General features: G+C 39.9%; 1 protein-coding gene across 6 annotated transcripts in view; it reads right to left on the reverse strand.

Moving 5' to 3' along the window:
• Positions 1-2,297: 2,297 nt before the first annotated feature.
• Positions 2,298-23,904, reverse strand: part of LOC109302672 (arylsulfatase D-like) — a 57,596-nt gene continuing 35,989 nt past the window's right edge. For 5 of the 6 annotated variants that reach the window (XM_019524359.1, XM_019524358.1, XM_019524361.1 and 2 more), the window contains one exon: positions 2,298-3,082. In XM_019524359.1, the coding sequence (XP_019379904.1) occupies positions 3,028-3,082 (55 nt within the window). In that variant the 3' untranslated portion in view covers positions 2,298-3,027. Of the gene's footprint in view, positions 3,399-3,860; positions 3,983-4,989; positions 5,153-7,216; positions 7,352-7,578; positions 7,716-10,106; positions 10,531-17,450; positions 17,574-18,778; positions 18,901-20,375; positions 20,526-23,904 lie in introns of all 6 variants that reach the window. The other variant, XM_019524356.1, reaches the window with a different exon arrangement.

The following is a 23,904-nucleotide window of genomic DNA, read 5'->3' on the forward strand; positions in this document are numbered from 1 at the left end:
AAAAGATAATCAAAATCAAAATCCCATTTGCTGCTGCTTTTTACCTTACCTTTCTTAGAGCTTCAACTCAAACCACCAATGCCGAAGAAATTATTTTTACTCTTTGTTCTGAGAGCCTCAGCTCTGCTATAAAAAGAGTGGCATGTCTCTTGCTCTCACCCTTAAGCCTGACATCTTCATAATTCCTGCAGAATTTGGCTGTCTAGGAGGCTTACTGCTATGAAGAGACAAGTGTGTAAGTTATCTTCCATTGAAGACCTTGGATATTACCCCATGGACACCAAATATAACCTGGTATTTTAAGGAAGCCAGCATACAAAGTTAGAGCACAAAGATTAAAAGCTTGAACCCCCAGTGGGAGAAGTACAGGATATTGGCAGGGATAGGTATGTTTAAAGGTGGTTCTTCACTTGTTGACTATCTTGCTTCTAAATGCAACATTTGGGGTTGGGCAGTAGCTTGCAAAACCTCCCAGGTTAGAAGTAGTTTTTTTGAGAACTATGCCACATTTTAAGGAAGAAGGCAGATTGTCCTTTCCAAAGGTGATACTAATAATCTTTGGTACCAGTGAGTTACAGGGATTTTTATCAATCAGAATGAGCATACATCAGAATCTGATTTCTGTGATTGTTTCTGCATTTATTCCAGCACTCCTAACTTAAATCAATGATTACAATATGGAGTATTGTTGTAGCTGTGAAGCTCCAGAAAATCTTGGAGAGGTAAGGGGCGATAGTTTGTGATGATGCTTTTTATTGGACCAACTGCATAGTTGGGAGAGGCGTTGTACAAATAGGACACTTTGTGCCTGAAAGCTTGTCTAATATCTCTCTCAACTATACAGTTGGTCAAAAATAAAAGATATCACTAAACAAACAAACAAACAAACAAACAAACAAACATCTTGGTTAAAACCACTGGTGTTGGTGTGTCTTAGGAAAAAATCTCAAGTACCAGTAGTGAATATCTAATTTAGAAGATACATTTTTTTCTAAAAATATGTCACGCTGTCTTGCTTTATTTATCATTTACCTACCTCATTGCCTCTAGGAAAAAAGTTCTGATTTGACATGGATTTTGCAGAGGCAGGCTTTCATCCAGGATATTCAATCAGTCATTGTAACCTTGTAGTGGTATGCTGACTTGAACTCCACTTGAAATGATTTTTTTTTTTGCCCTTGGAGCCTGCAGTGTTTTGTATTTGTTTTTAATAATCTGATCTATTAGAGCCATTTGTGCCTATTCTCGCCTCTAGCCTTGTAGCAGTTACTAAATTTAGACAATCTTATGCCAGCAGGTGGTATTGAATTTCAGTTCACTGCTTTCTTTATGCCATCTTTCCTTTCTTTGCTCCTTTCATACTCCTGTCTTCTAAAACAAAGTTTATTTTTTCATCTGACAAATAATCAGTGAGGGAACATAAAATGAATACAACAGTGAAGAAGAAAACCGAACACTTGAATGTCTAAAAGATGAGAAAGGACATGCACTCATTGTTTTTCATTTGATATTTTTGAGAAAACAAAATAATCCTCTTCCTAGTTCTGTACAATTCTGCTAAATGTTATTTCTGTTAATCAATGTAGTGATAGTACTCAGGTAAGTAACTGCTTGCAGGATTACTCTTAGACTGTCTTATATATATGTGTACGCCTGTGCACCCCCCCCACACACATCATTTCCTATTTCCTAGTTCTCACTTTCTAAATTGCAAATTCTTCATCAGTTTAGGTATTCCAGCTTTAATAAATTCTAGCTGTACTACATATTCTGTAGTGAAAGAAGTAATTTAAAGATGCTCCCAAACTAAGAGAAGGACTGAGGAACTCAGTAAGTGGGAGATGATCCCTCAGTTAAGTATTTAATTTCCTAGAAAGAAGGCAAAGGACCTACAGAGGTTGCCTACCATCTTACAATAAAGTTCACTGTTAGTTCTTCTCATGCATTATATGCCTGTGTTTTTTTTCTTAACCTTGTGATCACTATTTGTAGCATGCAGACACCACAGTTCTGAGTGGAGACGAAACTAAGTAAAAAAATGCAGGCTTTTTCAGTGTGAATTGTAAATAAAGTGCCAAATTTGTCCCTGGTGAATTTCAATGTATTTACAACCATGGAAGAGTTTGATTCCAGTAAAATAGTCATGACTAGGAGACCCTTAATATACAAATATAATAACTTATAACAGTAAATTAAATAGATTGTTATCAATGTTCTTTTATTTTTCAGTATTAAAGTGATAAATCCCCACATGATCATTGTATTTCTTTAGTCAATGTGACTACAAACATGCCAAGTAAGTTTATCGGAGAGATTTTTATTCGTGCCATTGACTAAAATGGTCAATTACAAAGCAAAACTATAACAGGACCCCTTTCGCAGTAATAAAATAGGCCTCTTCTTTTAGTAATGATTGTACAACTGAAAAAAAAATTACAAAGCCATATTGTGCTTTACATAGCTTAAGATCATTTACTTTGCTCTAGTTCCATTAAAGCTGCAGTTTGTTCAAAAACTGTTGAAAAATTGTAGAATGCTTTTGGTAAACCACTTTCTCTCTCTGTCCATCTGCCTTTTAGGTATGCATATCTACAGCTGTATAAACATAGCCAAACATAAAGACTGAATGAATTATGCCTCTTTTAGGTTGTGGTGATCTGGGAAAAGGAAGCAGCTGTAATCCTCAAACCACTACATCTGGATGCACTATGGCCAATTTTCTATTGAAAATGGATGCCTAAAGTTAGGCTTCAAAATTCGTATTTAGGAACTCAGTCTCTGCAGGTTCTTTTTCACGTAGAAAGTGCTTTCCACAGTACATTTTACTAGTGGGAGAGGGAGAAATGGGAAGAGCTAAGGCCCAGTCTTTGGTTTTTAGTCATTTAGTTCCTCAGGAAGGAGAAAGAGGGAGGAGATGGCTATTTAAGGTATAATTTGGCCCAAGACAACATGCTATTTAGAAATGATATTATTAAAAGCTGGCTGTAGCAAAGTATTCGCTGTTACAGGATTTTTGTCAACCGCCACTCACTTTGAGTCATGCGTACTGTCACCTTCTTTATCACACCAACAGAAAGGAAATGTCCCACAACAGGGCTGTAGCCAGGGTTTCCATATAATGTTGTATAAAGATAGCTGTTGAGGGACTGGAGTCAGTGTCCTGCGATGCTCTGTTACTGCTCTTTCTATTCTGCTCATTATTGTATCAAATAGGGGTTCGGTGCTAGGTGAGAGAGGATTGGTCTCTGAAGGGTCTTGTGAGAGATCAAATAGCAGAGGAGGGTCATGGTGGGTTACACCTTCTCCAAAACAAGGACAAATTCCTCTTCCATAACAAGCTCCAGCACCTTCTGGGTGGAATTTTGGGGTTACATAGTGAGCCTTCCATAGCGTGCCGCCTGGAAGGAAAAACGCCATATAGAGTGACTAGAAGAGGGTATAAAATGGCAGGACAATTTTTAAGAGAAGCCCCCCAAAATGCAGACAAAACCACCTACCATGAAAAATCTAAGTTTTACAAACTTTTAGCCCCTTTATACATGACACAGATTTTGAAGGCAATAGATAATGTAGATATGAAAAATGTGAATGCAGGATAGTACAGTCTTTGTTTTCATTAAATTACCTATAATGCATTTTCTCTACGTAGCTTGTAAATACTCTTGTGCTATAAGGCTTCTCCATTTGGGCATCAGTCAATACCTAGACATAGCAGATTTTGGACTGTGTGTGGAAAATGTTACAGGAAACATCTATCAAACTGATGATGCTGTTGCGTACAGTACTAATGCTGCTGTAGTTACAAACAGGAAACATTTGCTAGAGTTTGCATCCATCCTGGAAAGAGTATTTATACTTACTGTCTTTTTGGTGCCACCGCACTGCATGTAAGTATGACCCACAGTAGTGAAATATGAACTGATGCTCTGACTGTTGAACTCTCCCTTGCAGTAAAGGCATCAAGTTGTGGCCGTCAATTACCCTAAGGTGATGAAAAGAAGTAGAATAAAAGATAAGCTGTGCAGCAATGAATTTAGTATTTATTATGTTCTGTATATCTGAGAACTCTTAGTGCTAACTCTCACTAGATTTAGAATTTGTTTACACATTTATCTGGCCATTTGGGATGGTTGTTAGGAAATAAACACATTTAAAATCTCTTTTAAATAAAATGCTATTAAAAAAGAGAGAGAGAGAGAGAGAGAGAATTAGGTTCATCCTTTTTAATGGTATGTAAACAATTTGAATTTAGAATTAGTTTTATTGAACTATTAAGGTCCCTAATATTTCCTTCCTTAGAGGACTTTCATAGGCTGCATGCTATGACCCTCTGTGACAGTTTACCTTACACCTGAGCACAGCAGAAGTTCAGAGCATCAAAGCTCATGTATGTCACACTACGGCTAAGAACAGGAATTACACATAAACCAGTACAAGTGATTGGAAACTGGTTCAAATCTGTAACACAACAAAAGTTCAGTGCATATAAACTACTTTCAAAATGGCCAAAACTGGTTTAAGATACGCCTGAATGGATGTAGTATCAGCCTTAACTGATTTAGGCTTAAATGGGTTTATTGAATTTCTGTCCCAGATCCCCTCCAGATTCAAGTTAACTCACCATCCCCCAGCACCCAAGAATGCTTTGCATCGCCCCCACAAATTCCCCCCTCACAGGCTGGGCAAGCTAGTTTTGGCTCAAGCTGTCTACTCCAGCCAAGCAGGGAGGTGTGTTCTAGCGCCCCCCAGCTTCTGGCCTGGGCCACTGCAGGCATGTGGCTGCATTTCTAGAATCACAAGTGAATGTCTATTCACTTGCTTATTGGTTCAATCCAGGCATTTTAGACTGCAAAGACTGAACCAATTCAGCCTCAGGCTTTTTGACTGTTTGTACTTAGCCTAGGAGATGAAATATAGCAAAAAACTAGGAAGTGACACTGTCATCATTACAAGATTATATGTAGCGAAGATGCATCATTTTTACAATACCTGTCCTGGGGCACTATTCCTCCACCCAGGTAAGCAACTGTGGGGTAAATGTCCATAAGGCTTGTAGGTTCATCAATAACTGTATCAGCAGGTAAAACTCCCGGCCATCTACATATACCTGGCACACGGATTCCTCCTTCCCAGCCTCCCATGCCTTTCCCACCTGCAGAAGCAACATGTAACAATTATGAATCTTTCTAGAAGTTATCCATATAATGTATTGTATATGAAGTTACAGACAGATGGCAGTAACACATTGCTCATCTCTAAGGCTTAATATTTCATGGTTAAATTTTAATTCCACACACATCAGAGCTCAGAGCACACAACAGAACTCAGAAGAAAAAATCCAGCCATGAAATCAGGAACATGTGTATCATTAAGATCTGCTGGATTTCATATTTTTGGCAATGGAAGGAGTAGAAAAATAAACAACTTTAAAGTATATTCTATTCATCAGTAAGAATTTTTTTTCCTTTTTCTTCACATGGCTTACTGTGCACTGTCTGGTAGCTTTTTTAGGATTAAGGGTGATGACATTCTTCACTAAATAACTTTATTACACAACAGACATAGAAGGGGCAGGGATGCTCAAGTCTAAAGAATATATTCAATATTTCTAAATGTTAAGCTGTACAATCTTCATTCCTCATTTTAATTCATAGTTGAATACAGATAGGTTGTATTTGGTTATAAGAAAAAGGAGATATGGACACACTTGACATCCTAGGAGCTTACATCCTAAGTGCCCATTTCACTTTTAAAAATGAGATTGAAGTTCCATACTTTGGTGGTTTTGAAATAATTATCCTATGAAATTCAAGACCATAACACATGCTTGGAATATTACAGTAGTGGAAAAGTGGTGGTGATAGCCATGATGGTCTAGAAATTACATCAGAGGCAAGAATTTCTTAGGGTGATATCTCTTATTGGACCAACTATGTAGAAGCAGGTTAAGTGAAGAAGATTTTTTTCAGTTTTTCTGAAGTTCTCCTACATATTTGTGTTGCATATATGGAACTGTATGTGTTAGCTAGAGGGTTGCAGATGATGTGTTCCCTTGGGATGATGTTATGTTCCTTGTACAGGCTTAAGAGGATGTTGCTGTGTAGTGTGGCTTTCTTTAGGTTATGGCTTTTCCATTGTAAGTGGCATATTTCAATATCTTTCATGTTACCATAAGACATCCTTGCCTTTTGAATATTATATAAACTTGTCACATTTCCCTTTCAATCAAATTCATTTTCCAAATATACCTCTCCCCACCCCCTTTCCTTCCACCAACACACACAGAGGGAGCAGCCAGATACTGACAGAAAAACCTATTCTCCACATACCAAGCATCTCTCTAATTGTCTTGGGCCAAAGAAAAGTGGTTCACTGTGATACAGCTGAACACTCTGAATGTGGTTACTACATTTCCACTTCTTTTAAGCTGCTTATTGTTGTAATCTTGTTCATGGCTTAAATCTCATAAGGCTCATTATCAATCCTAAAGCTTGGTGAAGAAAGCTACTCTCCATGTAGTAGCATGAATCAAAACCTAGATGCCTATGTAAGAGCCAGAAGGAGTCTCTCTCCCTTCCCTCAGGGGAGGTGGTCTCAGAAGCCAGAGACCTAGAATTTTAAATTTTTGCTTGTGGTGGTACATTGTGTAATTACTACATTAAAATAGTGTCACTGCAAAATCAGAACAAGCTCCAGTTTAATAAAAGAAAACATTCACAAATGTGATGTCTGGCACTGATGCTCTGTAGCTTTTACATGTGCATCTACACATGCACCTTACTGCGGAGTTGACTAATTAGCTCTGAAGTAAAGCATCACCATCTACAGGCTTGCCCATATTAGGGGGCAGTTTGTGATTTTCGGATTATACTCTCAAAAGAGAAAGTTTTATTTCTTTTATTCTTCCATTTTATCATCACATTCAACAAAAAATTGAGTTATTAATTAGCTTAACATAAATATTTTGCATTTCTTTGGCACTTCCTGTATGGACAACATGAAATGATTTATGGACTTTAAGTGGGCATCCCTTCTTGGGTAAGTATTATAATTCTATTTTATACAATGGAAAGACAAGGTACAGAGAAATGAAGTTTCCAGTCCCAGGTAATACATAATGCTTGTATATTGAATCCATGCCATCCTCCCTAATCAAGCAAAATTAATTTTTTATTCCATTTTTCAGATTGAAAGGGTCATACCATTCCTTTCTTACCTTTATAGATGCCATTCCAGCCCCCTAATTGGACTTCTCCCTCTTGTGCCTCCAATTGTCCTCCATGGTCAGAGGCAAAATAAATGAAAGTGCTGTTTTTCAGACCTTCCTTATCAATAGCATCAAGAATGTTGCCTTAAAAATTAGGATAAACAGAAAGACAGAGAGTAATGTCTAGTATTAAATGAATTCACACAAAGTTTAAGCCCATTAATTAAAATGGCTAATGTACAAATAATGATTCCTCTTCCTTCTAGCAGAAATATACCTTTCTACTATTTTAAACACTTAGCATTAGTATTCTGTGGCTAAAATCCAATGATACTTGTTTAAAGGGAGTCTCTTCCACAAAGAGTACTTACCTACCATCCAGTCCATTTCTTCTACATTATCTCCATATATGCCATGTCTGCTTTTCCCAAGAAATTTCTCTGTGGTGTAAAGGGGGGTGTGCACGTGTAAAAAGGAAATGAAGAGGAGGAATGGTCCATGCTTGTTTCTTAAAGAATTAAACAATTATTTATTTCTTGTGCACTTGGAAATTTTAGAACCATTTATATTCATATATGCAAACACATACTTTCTTTCTAGGACCACAGCAACACCACAGATGTCATCTTAGCCCATGCAGGGCAACATTTCTCTTAGTGTCCACGCCAGAAAGCATTAATTACACTAGGGATAGCATATTTTGCAAAGGGAACTTGTTCTTCAGAGGCTTACAGTAATTCCTAGGTAACATCATCTCAGATCTAAATTTCTGGGCCTTACCTCTTTGAGATTTAAGGTTTTTCAGTACTTATATCAAAGAGAAAATAAAGACCTGGAAGACTGTAAGCTGAATAAAGAAATGAGAGGGACACATGATATACAGTAGCTCGGCAGACGGAAATCTCATTGTTTGAAGGTCATCATTATATATTGTCAAGGAGCGTACAATTTTCACCTGGGTAGATAGGGAGCCATAATCTCAGTCTCAAAAGTTGAAGGCATTTGAAACTTATTTTAACAAAGATCTTCCGAATTTTTACAAAGATCTTCCAAATATATATACACATATATAGTGCTATTTACAAAAGTGCTTCTATGAATCAGGTTCCTAACTTCATTCCCTTCAAGGAAGGGAAATGAGACCCAGATCTGGAAGGGGATCCCTGGTTTTCAGTCCTTGCTGGCAGGTTTATTTTTTCTCTTGTAAAACAATGACCAATTCATGTAAAATTCATATAGGACCAGAACCTAGGGCCAGCCTCCCTAGCCTCTGGCCTACAGATTCACACTCCCTTGTGCTGCTGCTACTGTCTAAATCATTTTCCCTGGCACATACAGAATTGTACAGTTATCTAAGTGCTTCATGGGGGTTTTGTTTCCCCCATGGGCATTCAGGTGCATGAGCCATCAAAGGAGATAGAATAGTACATGTTGTGGGCTAATTGATAGATACCATATGGTTAATTAGAGCTTGTTTTCATGCAGAATAATGATGTCTAGGTGGGAATAGGAATAATAGTCAGAGAGAGAGAGACAGAGCAGCCATGCAACAGCTGGCTGGAACATAAAACAAGAACAGCTGGAAAAGAAATGTGATATTTGACCAGAGAGAAGCCTGTTTGATACAAAACAGCAGGAGAGGCTGGATAGACAAAGTTTATATGTCTATAAGCAAAAGGAGGGGATGTAGGGCTAGTAGCAATGGAAGTGGGAGGTATGGAAACGTAAAAAGCATCCTTTAAAGAGAAAGTGAAGGACAAAGAACACGGGCAACAGACTGTAGGCTATTTTTGGAATGTAGTGTTTGCTGCAGTCACATACCACAATAGTATCACTTAGATTGCCAGAGACAGTCTAAGCTGCCATGCTGCAGTCTATTACAAATTCCCCACAAAAATCTTACTTTTGTGCATTATATAGGATAGGGTTTTCAGTACTATTGAGGGGTATGCCTATAACACTTCCACGGAGCACTTGAAAATGCTGCTGAGATGCATGGCTCCATCTAACCCCTACTCCTCTGCAAACATAAGTACACAGGAAATGAAAAGGAGGAATGGCCTATGCTTGTTTTTTGAAAGAATTAAACTTATTTAATTATTGTGCAGTTGGAAAATTTGAGAAACCTGGAAATGAGGCAATAAAGCCACCCTCAGGGTGTCCCCTGCTATCACTCCCAAACTCTCTGTATATGGTATGCTTGGCATGATGGTCAGGTATCCGGTGTGCTTGACATGATGGTCTCCAGGCCAACACTGCATCATTTCCAGGGTTGGCAGAATAGAGCAGAAGTAGGTAGTTGGAGGGGCACCCTCAGAAATGCTTGTAAGGGGCACCCTCAGAAGTGTTGCCCAAGTTAGTGTAGACATACCGTCAGTAACTTAGGAACACATCTCCCATTGAAAAACCTTTCCATTTAGGTTACATGTATACCCAGTGTTAGCTCAAGTCTTCAGTGACCTGCATCTCACACAATCCCATAGACTTTGGCTGGGATGACATAGTTGGGGATGGTCCTGCTTTGAGCGGGGGATTAGACTAGATCACCTCCTGAGGTCCCTTCCAACCTTAATTTCCTATGATTCTATGAAGAGAGATATTTAGTTTAGAGCTTGTCTGATATGTTTGGGGTATATTCACTGTTTTCTTCAAATAATTAAACTTGAAAACCAGCTCATGGCATATACATCACCTGGTTAAACCTCTCATTTGAAAAGCTCCAGTAGTTCATATTACAGGATTGTTTAAATCAAATCTGTATGCAGATATCTTTGTTGTGCAGTTCAAAAATATTTGAGAACAGTTGTCTCGAAACAGTCACTTTTTTTTGCAGAAAGCTGGACCTATTTCAAGCTCTTACTTATTTCTTCTTTTTAACGGAAAAACAAAGTTCAGTTACCTTTCAATAAATGCAACTGCTTCCTTCAGCATGAGAGAAACTGTCCTTTCCAACTTCATTGGTTGTTCAGTAATGTCATAGTTCCTCATTAGGATACAATTCCAATATTGGACAAAGCCATAACTTGAGAACCAGAGTGTGAAAAAAAGAAAACCAGCTAAGGCCATGCAGGTGATTATTTTCCAGCTGGTGGAGAACAAGCCAACAAGTTTTCCAATGATAACAGTGAGCACAACAAGGGCAATTACCTGAGTATAAAACCAGAGCTTGGCCTGAAGAGCTGCATCTAGCTCTGGAAGTTTGTTTTTCTGACAGTTATTTAGAAGAGTAAATGGCATGCCATAAAAGTAGTCAAATCCATGGTTTAAAGGATGGTGACAGTAATCATTGAGGGATTCACAGTTCACACCCTGATGCCACTTCCCTAAAAGTTCAAAAAAAATGAATTATTAACATATAAGGCAGCTATTTTAAACAAAAAACATTGTGCTTTTTTTCTCCAACCCTTACTGCTTTGGCCTCTTCCCTTCCAGTCTATGCCTATCCCAGTCCTGTCTTTTCTTCAACACAGGTCCCTGCCTCATTCTCCTGACCTAACTATTCCCTCAGCTTAGGCTTCCCATCCCAGTCTTATTGCACAGCATGGTCTACCCCTCTGAACTTCATCTCGCAGTTCCAAACTTCTTTAAACAAAATTATATATTTTTCTTAGTGTTATTCTCAGACATGGCCACTCCATTTTGGCTGCTTTTTTCCAAATATTTAATCAGGCATAACCTGCTGTTGTAGTTCAGTTGTAGAATCCTTATCTGCCATATGGAAGACCAAGTTCTGATTCCTGGATGTGCATATAACTACAGCCATTGAGGGCCCCAACATCTGGACTCATTCTGGCCTTTGGATATTGTCTCAATGGTCTAAAAAGGGGATTGAAGGTCTGGGCAGCCTCCACTGCTCCATACTCCTGCCTAGGTGTCAAAGGTCCTGGTGACATCTCACACATACATGATGTTCCAGAAGGATTGATGGTTGTTTACTAAAATCAAGCTAAATTAAAAAAGAAGCAGTCAACAATAGCTAATGCTACCAGTCATGTCTACAAAGATAAAAATAGATCAGGTTCTTAGTAAAGGATCTTATGTGCCAGTATTGCTCTTAATTGCAACCAGGAAGTGATTTCATGTGACAATTTTTAATTGCTCTTGAAAAAATATATCCCCATATACAGGTCTAAAACTCAGAGACAAAATCAATGGCTTCTTCATGTTATTATCTAGGACTATATACACGTGATTTATAGAGATGTTATACATAACATTCCACATCTCCAAATTCATTCCAAAACCATTAAGATGATAATATAAGACTTACTACTGCCAAACACATACCAGCATGCAGTCCTGAATATATGTACTTACTATTAATTTCTCTGTTAAGAAACAGTATATTTTTGTTAATAGCAAGAATTATTTAATGACAACAATAAAATAAAATGCAGGGCAAATTCAAACCAACATTTTCAATAGCATCACTTTTATCATGAAACTCCCTGTGCTGTGTTTTGAACAAGGCCACCTACAGAGATAAAAATAGGTTGCTTTAAGTATCCTAATAAAATAACATAGGAACAAGTTAAATAGTCACACCATGTACCTCTGGTTGTTGAGTTTTAACTAATCAATAGTTCACACTGTTGATAGTAGAAAATCGTTTTCAGACAAAAGCAATGTAAAATGGAATACTCAAGATAAGATTATGGTAAAATAATCAGTGTTGAGGTAACATATGGTTATGGATGATGTTATAGATACATACTGTATTTAAATTTGGGTCAGTGATTTATCTTTATCCCATTTAGCTTATTTTTGCTTAAAACATGTCCATTCCTAATCTAACTCTGGCAACTGACAAGACTTCTATAGCAGCCAAAACAGTGAGCTGGAAGTCATAGTAACACAAGAAGTCTAAGACTGTGAACAAAGAAAGATATTACATCAAGTTAGAAAAGGGTAGAAATGTTTTGCTATTCTGTGCAATTTTTCATGTTCTCACTGTGCCTGTCTGGCCTCGAACATCCAGTCACATGACTCTCAGGCCTGGAGGTTCGGTGGTGTTCGCCCGTCCATCCCCGCTGTTACGCCAAGTGGGTGTCTCCTTCCAGTGTGGTCTTTCCCCAATCTCTCCTGCCACGACTTCGGATCTTGTTTCAGTGGTTGGTGTCTGACTATCGGGGTTCTCTCGACTACGGGACAGTTGTCGGGTGATCTTCTGCGAGGCTCCACCTCCCCTATACCTTGCCCTTATACCCAGCCTTGACGGGTCACAGTTGTCCTCTCAGCCAGGCTCCTGACCATTGAGCCCCTGACTCCCTTTACGTGGCAAGTGATATCTTCCCTGCCTACACTGTGGGCAGCCTGCGGTCACCTACCTGGTCTACAAGACTGCCACTTTTCCCAACAGCTAGCAACACATGCAGAGACTTAATAATACTGAGGCTGCCTGCTCTGACCCTCAACCCATCCTAAAGTGGGAAACACAAACTCTAAACCAAGAAAAACTACAGATACAATCTGAGGGACCCCTCAGTCCCCTCTTCCAGGCCCCTCCCTTGGCCTGGCTGCTAACCACTCGCCCAAATCCTAAGGTCTATCTCAGGCTCAGTAGGGGGTCGGTGTCTCCTGTAGGCTCCACCACCATTCCTCTTTCTTGTCGTCCCACCTTGGGCTTCTTTGGGCCACTGGCGATCCTCCAATGGGCGTCTGTCCACCTGTCCCTTGCTGTAACCACACCACATCACCAAGGGCCATCCTTCGCAGCCTCTCCTGCTGCCCTTGCCTCCCGTCTCCCGCCTGGTGTGCCTCTTCGGCTTCCCCGGTACCCTTAATGGTCCCACCTGGTTTGGTGCCATCAATTACATCGGTCCCTGTGGCCCCTCTGCTGTAGTGACTAATGTCAGAGTCTGTCTGCGCCCCTCTACTCTCTTCTGCAGGTTCCCGGTCCAGAAGAGTTGCCTTCGGCTCTATGCTCTCCACGCAGCAGCCAGCAGTCTCTGGCTTGCCACGTTCTCTGCCGTGTTCTTCCCTGCCAGGAGAATCAGCTTCTGGCTCCCATCACCCCTGCAGGAACTCCGGTGCGATATCTCCTGCTGGTGCTGTTGCCAGTGTTGATTTCCCCACTTCCTTGCCGGTGGCCCCTTTTATTCTCGTCAGCCAGCTCCTGCGGCTGACATCATCCGGCGGCCGTAACTTTATAAAGACATGGCTAATGAGCCATGCGGGTCCCGCCTCTAGCTCTGCCATGGATCCTGCTGCAGGTAAGCAGTTTTTCTTTTCTTTTCTTTTCATTTCTTTCCAAGGGGTCCTGACCCCGGGGCTCTCCCCTGGCTCTTTGGGGTCTTCCCCTCTGTTCATCCCCATGACACCCACCTTAGCCCATGGTTAGGGAAATCTATACCATGGTACTTTTAGCCCCTTGTCATTAAAGTGTAAACTGCTATTGTTAGATTATCTTTTACTTCTAGTAAACCACTACTGCAGATTATCTTTCACTTACTGGGTGTATCTACACAAGACATTTACTGTGAAGCTGACTAATTAGCTGCTCAGTAAAACATTAGTATCTACACATGCAGTGCTATTAGTAAACTAATTAAACTCTTCCATAGAACAGTACTGTTAGACACAAGTACTATTCTACGATAGAGTTATTTACTCTGCCACAACGCAGTTGTAAATGGTGCCTGCTGGCTAGCCATGCACAAGAGCACCCTCATGCCCCAGGTTGGCAGGTTGCAATGCAGTTTATTAAGTCTCCCTAGTTGCACGTGTAAAGACATCCACTGAGGAGTCAACTGCAGACTCAGAGTTATGCAGAATAGATGATGCACAATAAGTTTTTGCCCCTTTTGAATTTGATGTACTTTATTTTTCTGTCCACACTCTGAAAGTGATTATCATTGTCACATGTCAGAACAGTATGGCATTTCTTTAAAGAATCTGGACAGATATCTCTCTATAAAAACATTTAATCCATTTTCTAATATCAATCCACAAATCTTCCAATTTTGAACAGTATTAGATCATATGAAGAAGACCCATAGCTTTGCCTAACAAGAGAATGTTTCATGGTAATCCAAGGGTATCTTGACCCTAACTTTCAGTGGATAACTAACAACTGGCCTCAAACCCATGCCTGTTGACCATCCATAGCATAAATTCTTATGCTAGATCCCCAGCAGTAGTTCACCCCAAGACTGGATGTTATTCAAAGTATTAGGTATAAGGTTAGTGCTGCTGAAGCTTGCTTCCTTGCCCATCCCTCCAGGCAGTGTCACAACCTTTCTAGTTACTGCTGGCCTCAAGCACAGAAACTCTGCTAGTGACAATCTCACAATTCCTTATTTTTGACTTCAGGCCTCTTTTTGCTCACATGCCATCTCTACTGACTGTAAGAGACAAAAATACATAAATATTCCAGAGACTGATTTTTAAAGGACCTGTGCTTCACATGGCATGAGAGAATTTTGATTTAAAAATATGAAGTGCAATGTAGATAAGTTTGATGTGGGTTAAAAGTATGTTGTACATGAGGAAAAGATGTTATAGAGTTTGGGTTGATTTAAAATGAGCTCAAGATCAATCCTAAATAAATGTAGGCCTTTCCCTAAAGTAGGGACATAGGCTGCTTACAGACATTAAAAAAAAAAGAGTGCTTTACTTAAACTTGGTGAATCCCTGCGCTGAGCTCAGTACATGCCCAGAAGAGGCATTGTGTTAGTTGACGGGCTTGCCCAACATGTGTATAGATTGAGCGCTTCAGTGGGGCTTTTTTGGCACTTTTATCTAATAGGTGATTTGGTACAATTACTAATGAGCAGAGGCCAAACTGCATGAATGAGAGCGAGACAAAAGAAAAACTCAGTCAAAGAATCATCATTGAAATGTTTCATTAATGACCATGCAAGTTCCACTGAAACATGTGCTTCTCAAAACATTAACATAATTTCAGACATTGGTGGAAGTGTGATTCTGTTGGAAATAAAGCATTGCTGACTGACTCTATGAATATTGCATATAGGCATGGATACTGGAACATTTTTTATAAGAAGTGTGAAGGGAAAAGCAAGAAGAAAGGGAAGCAGAATGAGTCACTATTTTTGCTCTACAGTTACCTGAGATTTGCATGGACCCATGTACATCTGAGATCAAAAGCAACAGGAGCTTAAAGGGATAGAGGACTAATAAATTGTTTGGATAGCAATTTTTGGACTGGATTGACACACTGGTCCACTGAATATCTGAAGAAAATAGGCCTGCCTAAGTTGCAATTTATATTGCTAAGATTTTACGTAAGTGCACGTAGACTGTTTTTAAAATATTCTAATGAAAAGACAAAATAGTCTCTATTCTGGAAGGTTTGCCCACAAACACAATTTATTGGTTCTATGTCATTCTATTTGGCATTTCTTCTTGTCTCTTATATTCTCATATTTATTATTTGCTTTAATATAGTATATATGTAAATACATAAAATCTGGGATTTTTCAACACACTTTTTCCTCCTCAGAATATATGAAAGAGTATGCAATGAAACGCCTACTTTTCCAACTGAGTATCACTAGTGGGTGAGAGGCCCAGTACTAATAATTTGACTTACATTTTTTACCATGAAACTTTTAGGCTCAAACCCATAGCAGTATTTAGTAGGGCTGTGCAAAGATTTGAGTGCTGATTCGATTCAGAGGAGATTCAGCCCAGTTTAGTGGCCAAATCTCTGAATCTGAATCAAATCGGGAGACCAACAAAAAGGTCCAAATCAATTCAAAGCTCTCCAAATTGATTTGGAAAAGATTCAGAGAGCTTCGGAGATTTGGGCAGTCCCCACTTGCTGTTGCAGGGAGCTGGACCCGGACTCCATGCCAGTAAGTAGGAGGTGGGGGAGGCTGGAGGAGGGGGAAGGGGACTATGGAGGGACCCCTGCCAGGCCCCATCCCCACTGCCCCCCACTGCCCTGCACTGTTTGTGGGGCTCTGCCACAAGCCCCCACCCCCTGCCTGCTCTCCCAGCCCCCCTACTCCTCCATGGCTGCCCTGCCCAGCCCCAGCTCCTGGTTCTTTAAAAAAAAAAATCCCCACACTCACTAGCTGCTGCACCAGCCATCAGAGCTTCTAGGGGCTTGTGGCAGAGCCCCCATGCAGCACAGGGCAGTATGTTGCAGTGGGGATTGCCTCCCCTCCCTGCTCCCGCCTGGCAGGAGCTGGTTAGTGTGGGGCTTTTTTCCCCTTTTTTTTAAAGAGCCAGCACTCGGAATGGGCAGGGCAGTTATTGACTGTGCTGGGAGAGCGGGTGGGGCCTATTCTATTTGGAGATTTGGCGGCTTTGGCAGCTGCCGAATCTCCAAATCAGATTTGGCTGAATCGAATTGGGACAGTGATTTGAATCACCGAATTGAATCACTGTCCCCTGAATTGGGTATATCTGAATCTGAAGTGAATATTAGTTGCTTCGCACAGGCCTAGTAGTTAGGTGCCCAACTTCTAGTGCCGTGGTTCTCAACCTTTTTAGACTCAAGGCACCTCATTTCTTGACTATGGAAAAATAATAGAACAATTCTTTTGTTGCAAAGAGCTCTGACCACAACAGGTCAAAGTGTTCTAGATGCTACAGATTCCTATTTGAAATCTTTGGGCTTATCTTTTGAATTGTGTGTGTGTTTGCACACCTAAGATTGCTAATATTGTTTGGCAATAGGATCTCCTGGTACCCAAGGTGCTGTATCACCCTGGTTGAGAATCACTGTTCTAGTGAAATCAAAGGAGCTCTTGGGACGTAGGCCTTAGATATGACTTTACATTTTCAAAGTGTTTTATAAATGTTACTGAATAACCCTGAAATAGAACAAGCTGTTTCTGAACACAGCTGGGCCCTCTAACCAAACAAAATGTTATATTAGCCAGTCAGATACCACCTACTTGCAGTTAATAGGTTCCTTTGGGCTAATTTCTAGTTGCCCTTGCCCTTGCCATTGCCCTGTGAAGTTAAATGCAATAATTAAAGCCATTAATGTTGTTGGATATACATTTATACATAAAAGGGAGCATTGAAAGAGATCTGTTAAAAGTTTGGAAAGGCTCCCAGGCTGAATACAATGCTCACATGTTCCAATTATAATAATCATGCCACCTCATGGACCTTTTTTAAAATTTATAATCTGTTTGGTGATATGCTTACATTATCAAATAACAAAAACACAAGCCTCAGTAGCCCACAGTTTTTACTATGTATAGGTACTGTGACCAGTACATTTATGTCAGAAATCCTCCTGATACAAAATGTTTCAACCTACCTATAAGTCCTGTGGTGTAACCTTGCTTTTGCAACAGCTTGGCAAAAGTGGTTTCATTCACAGGGAGTCCTCCTGAGCCAGCATTCCACTGAAGAGCTCGATACCTATTATCCGAAGCCATGCCTGCAGGATATGATAAAATAAACTTGTTATTTTTTACTTGCTTCCCCCCCTTTTTTTCATAAAGCTCCCTTTCTTTGACGCCAATGGGACTATTCACAATGGTAAAATTAAGCATGCAAATAAACAAAATCAAGATCCAAAAATAAAAGCTAATACATTAAAGTTTATTGGAGCAGGGTAGGAATTTGCATTGTATATTGCAACATGTATATTACATGAGATAGTTAAGGAGTTTTATGTGACAGATAAACCAGATTGGCACCACTTTCAGCATCAGACAAGGAGAATGGCCAAGAAATTACAGTGTTAATCTGGTTTTGTAAATCCTGGATTTAATTCCCTGTCCTATCGCAGGCTTCTGTATACTTACAAAAGTCACCTTATCTCATGGTGCTTTAGTTTCCCAACTGTAAAATGGGGATAACAGCATTTATTTATGTTGGGGCTGAGGACAATTTTATTAAAGATTGTGGAACATTCTGATGTTATAATACTAGGAACATATATTTTAGATATTTTACATATCTAAAATATGGTACATGACCCCCATATATTTTTAAATCAATATTGGGTATCTAAAATAGATATATAACAGATTTTTTGTCTAAAATTCTTTAATTCTTCATAAAAATTAGTTAAGCCTCAGAAGCCTGGCCCCTTCTGGTTTACATTGTGCTATGCAAGAAGAGATAAATGTAGAATCCGACAAACTGTAACTCATGCCAGAGCTATCCTGAAACACTTTGTTCTGGCATTCAGAGGAAACTTCTTTAAATGTAGTTCTGCAGCCAAGAAGCAAATAAGAGTGTATCTGGATGTACCCAGGCAAAAACAGCAGCAGCATGGCAAGTTCCCTTAAAGAGATTGACAGGATCTTAAAAATCAATTAGCCATCAGCAATGGTTTGAAAAGCTACAACATTTTGTCCTCTCTCTAGCATGAAGTTATCATGGTGAGAAGCCACATTTAGCCACATCTGATAACAGCCCTTTGTTCCTGTGCAACCTGTTGACCTAAAATAGACTGATGTCTTGTTTCTCCTATGACTTTGTGACTTTCATGTAGCAAAGGTATTATGACAATGTGTTAATCAGCAGCTGAAAATAGAGTAAAATAATAGACAGGGTTTTCAAAATTGGCAATCAGATTATTAATTTCTTATTAGAATCTTTATATAGCATTGTATCACTGCGTATGTGCCCAACCAGATCTGATGGGGTATCTTCCAGTCAGGAAGGCTGCTCTGCTTGGGGTACAAAGAGGAGCTGCAGCAATATGCTGAGTGAGTTTTATTCCTTCCTTTGCAAGTTGGTCAATATTTGGGGTCCTAAAAAAAACAGAGACATGTTAAAGCAGCTGGGTAGCAAGCTGAGGGATGAACTTGAAACAAACTTCAAACAAACGTGAAATGTTTTAAAAGAAATTGAAGCATACTGGTAAGTGAGACAAATAAGTCTTTCAGATGGTATCCTTGAGAGCATTTCTGTTTCATCAGGTTTATGACAGGTAACGTGTTTCTTTCAAAAGGTGAACAGACTTTAACGGCTGGAGAATTAAGGCTGGAGAAATTCATCCTTGAAGGAAAATATTGTTTGTAGTGGGAACTCTACATCAAGCCACTGGCTTTAAATATTGTGTGATCTGCAAACATGAAACTCCTGAAGTAACAAGTTTAAGCAGAATATAAAGAAGATCTGATTTATCAGTCTAAGATTTGCAAAGATGACCTGTAGCAACTATTTTGCATCCTAGTATTTCAGAATTCGTTGACCTTAAACCTTTTCTCTGGTGCCTGGAACTCTATGCTAGGAATGCATCTCATCTATTGTAGTGTATAATAATATATTTACAAGGTAATACATGCTAACTCTCCCTGGACATCTGTATGTGGAAGCAACAGAAAGAAAACTGGCCTCCCAGCTCCTCCTGTCTTCACCAGCAGGTGGGTTCTGAATGACTGTAGTGTTCCTCCCTGTGACCCCAGCACAATCACATCAAGCAAAAGCCTCAAGGATTGCCTGCCAAAGGACTCTGTTTTCCCAAGAGGAGGAGGAAATGTGAAAAGTATCTATGGGTTTTGAAGATATACTCCAAATACTCTTCTGCTTCAGGTCAAGTCTCAGAGATTTTCCCCCTGGAGGGGCAGAGTATATGTGCGCCATGCCTCAGCAGTACATAGTCAGTGCCAACACACATGATCCAGGTCAGAGAGGCATCATGTGGCTGGAAGGAAGGAGAAAGAGAATAAATAAGAGACAGAGGAAAAGTGTAGTGTGGAAAGTGTGGGGCCTGCACATAGATATAAATAGATGAAGAGTAAGATATATTTAAAGAGTTATGCAAGGGCTAGAACATAATGTAGGGGAGACTGGATAGGCACCTGGCTGGGGTCTTATGACCCCTGCCACCCCCAGTGCTCCTTCCTGCCCATGGCAGTGGGTCGGACTAGATGATCTGTCTAGGTCCCTTCCGACTCATTGATTCTATGATTATAAGGCAAGTAGTTGGAGAATTAATATATATTAAAACTGAGAAAGTGGCAAGAATAATATTAGATCAGATTTTGCTTCCTTTCCCTGTTTCTATTTATCTTGTTTATTTCAGTAAGTCCACACATATCTGTGCTAAATTGTATCTGAATGGGTCCACAGACTTTAAGGAAGGCATTTGTATGCATGAAGTGAAGTGGTCTTGGACTGCTATTGAGGCAGAAGCCCTTCTTATTTTATGCTTTTTTAAAAGAAATAAATTAAAAGCTTAGTTCAATTACATAGACACATTTAGTACTGAGAGAACTTTTACCTTATAGTATGGTTGCCATAGCAACCTATGTCACCAATACCCAGGTCATCTGCCATTAGTAGAAGTATATTTGGCTTAGACTCCATAGCTGCACTCATTCCACACGTCTGTAGAAATAAACAGAAAGCCAGCAGAGTGGCTAGATAGCTCCTGAAACACAATAGGAGTGCTATTTAAATCGATGACCTCTGGTATTATGTACAGGGAAAATAAGATGATTCAAGACTTGACACCACTCAGGATGCAACTCAACCCCTGAACTCTTTGAAGACCTCACTGGGCAACAGATCAGGGAAACTAAATGTGAGATGTGGAGCAGTTACCTGCACATGCATGTTCTCTGAACAGAAGGCAAGAAGGTCTAATGCTTTTCACCCCTTTTTTTTCTACCCACTGGCCATGTCTACATGAGACGCTGACTGCACAGTCATTTAGTACTTGTTTATACAAGTGCTTGTAAGTGACTGAGCAGTAACTGGAGTTATTGCTCAGTAGTGTTGCCAAACAGCTTTTAGGTGATGCTGCCTGCGCAGTAGGTCATTACTACTGCACAGTAGCATCACATCACGCTTTGTGCCATGTGAGGCTGCTGCGCAGTAATAACAAGCTATCGAACTATGTCTTGTGTAGATGCAACCACTGACACCCTCACCCCTCAGCCACACTCCTCAAAGTCATTGGGCTGAAGTAGCCTTTATAGAGCAAAGCCTTAAGTTGTGTAGGTCTACCTCTAGGGCCTGAGATGCCAGAGAGAACTGGTATGCTAGCCAGATAATTTTAGCGATGGGTATATTTAAATTTTTTATCCTAAGTGACTTAGGTTTCTAATTCACATATTCAAAAGTAGCTAATGCACTTAGGAGCCTAAAGGTCTTTGACAATTAATGGCAATTTGATTTTTGCAAAGGGGAGTTAAGTCACTTAGGAACTTTTGATAATATTACTATTTGGCTAGGGACAGAAATTACACATAAACTAGTATAACTGACTGGAAACTCATTCAAATCTGTAACAAAACAGGAGTTCAGTGCACATAAACCACTTTTAAAATGGGTGAAACTGGTTTAAGATAAATCTGGATGGATGTAGTATCAGACTTAATTAATTTAGGCTAAATCAGTTTATTGAACTTCTGCCCCTCCAGAATCAAAGTTAACTCAGTCTCCCAGCATCCCAGGATGCTTTGCACCTCCCCTGCAACCCGTCCCTCCCCCTTGCAGGGTGGGTAGGTTAGCCTTGGCTCAAGCTGTCTCCGTCAGCTGAGGTGTGCTCTAGCACCCGCTGTCTCCCCCCCGCCCCCGCTGGCCAGTTTCTGGCCTGGGCCACTACAGGTATGCGGCTGTATTTCTGGAATCAAAAGTGAATGTTTGTTCACTTGCTTGTTGGTTCATTCTACACAGCTTAGACTAAACTGAGAAGTTTGAATAGATTCAGCCTTGGCCTTTTTGGTGGTCTGTACTTAGCCTTAGTAAATAAGGTTTAGTCAGCTTGGAACAGAATTAAAGAAACTGTAAATAACACTAAATTCTGTAAAAAGTGGACTTCAAACTGCATCCTTTTCTGCCATTCTGAGCTGCTAAAATGCATACATGTTACCTAACTGGAGCGATAGATGCAGCCATTTTAATGACCTACAAACTACTATTAAATTGTTTTACTAATTTGTATTGCATGAAGCATATTTGTTTAGAACATGCAGCTTGTAATTGTTGCAAATATAAATTAAAGCAAAGTCCTGACTCTAAAGCAGGGGTGGCAAACATGCTTGCCTGATCTGGTTCTGGACTGCAGGACTCCTTTTGTGTGGGATTTGGATGCAATGTTGGCCACAGGGTAAGCAGCATCAGTGAGCCACAGGGGGAGGGGGGCTAATCCAGCCATTCCTCAGCCCCCCCACTCCATATATTCCCAATGGGGCTCCATGCCCTGGGTGCTGGCAGAAGGCCCCACCCCCAAATCCCAGACCTCTCTATAAGCCCTGTGAGCCAGACTGCATGGCTCTGTGGGCTAGAGCCAGCCTACAGGCTGTTTGTATGACACCTCTGCTGTAGGGCAAAGTCACTGCTGCAGTAAAGGGTAATGTTACTCATCTAAAAACAGCAGCAGATCATGGCCCTGCATGAGAAAATATCCTAAATCTCTTAAACAACTTTAGAGCCTTTAATTTAAAAGACATGCTGTCAAGTTATTTGTTCCAAAATATATATCATCAATTGTAAAGAACAGTGGTCACCTCACCAACAAATTTGAAACAAAGACAAAATGAGAACCAATTAAAATAATATAAAGGCTTAGTCAGCTCCTGAGTATTGGTAAAGACTATGCAGCCACATCAATTGAATTCCTTAGAGTAAACTTTCTGTTCTTATGCCAGACTCTAATAAGAATTTGTGGCAGGGTTTTGTGCAGTCACGTGAGACGGTCGGGCCTGAAAGTAACTCTTTCACTTTGGTGCATTACTTGCTCTGAGGAAAGGAGAACTCCACACTGCCTTTTCCGAGTTACTACACAGTGTTATATTTGTGTTAAAACCTCCAGTGTTGTGCAAGATTGTGATACAGTTAGAGCTCTGCTCAGTCAGTGATGGTACTGAGGAATACTGGAAAATAACAGCACCAAAAGGACTGTAAAAGGTATGCTAACTAGAAGAAGCAAACTCTGCCAACTTCCCACAATATAAAACAAAAAGAAAATAAAGACAGCTTAACTGCATGACACTCTTTTTATTAACATCCACAAGCACTCTAATTTTGTCATGTTACCAGGTTCTGAAGGTCTTTTAAAATTTTTTTTTGGTGTTCATAGTAGGGTTTGATAACTCCATTGACTGGCAATTCCAGTGTCAAGGACAAATTCCAGTTTAAGTAACCAAAGCAACTATTGATTGTATATGTCACCTGCAGGTTCAAAAAAGATATCCTAAGATGTTATGCACCATTGCTGAACACTGTAAAGCAACCATGTCCAAATCCTTCCTCAGGTATGGGATAACGTATGGGACAAGGTCTGATTACTCAACACAGGTAAAACTGAACGACTGATGGTGGAGGGGAAATGAGTAAACGGAACACATCCTGCAATAATATTTTCTTGCTGATTCACCCTGCATCATCATTAATGAGGCAATTCGATACATAACCAAAGTAAATCCTTCAGAAAAATGAACCTTGCTTTTATTTAAACTCTTAAACTCTATTAGAAAAGCATCTAATTTAAAAAAGTGCTGTTTTTCATGCAGACTTTAATAAGAATGTCTGTCTCCAATTACACGACATCACCACCTGGTGCAATTAAGAAAGCCTTTTTAACTGTTGTTTAGTTTATGGCAATGGTTATATCTTGGAAAAAATCCTGCAGATTTTCATTCCTACACTAGTTTTACCCTGGGGAGTGAAGGTTAAGTGCTCCATACAGGATATGACCATTCAGTGTAGTGTCAAAATATTTTTTTTAAAAGATGTTTCTCTCCTAGTTGATTCCTGAGAAATTGATAGGCTGGACAACTTTACTAATTGCAAATTAGGAAGAT

The sequence above is a fragment of the Gavialis gangeticus genome, unplaced genomic scaffold (genome assembly GCF_001723915.1).
Source record: "Gavialis gangeticus isolate Ggan-Ray unplaced genomic scaffold, GavGan_comp1, whole genome shotgun sequence".
Taxonomy (NCBI): Eukaryota; Metazoa; Chordata; order Crocodylia; family Gavialidae; genus Gavialis; species Gavialis gangeticus.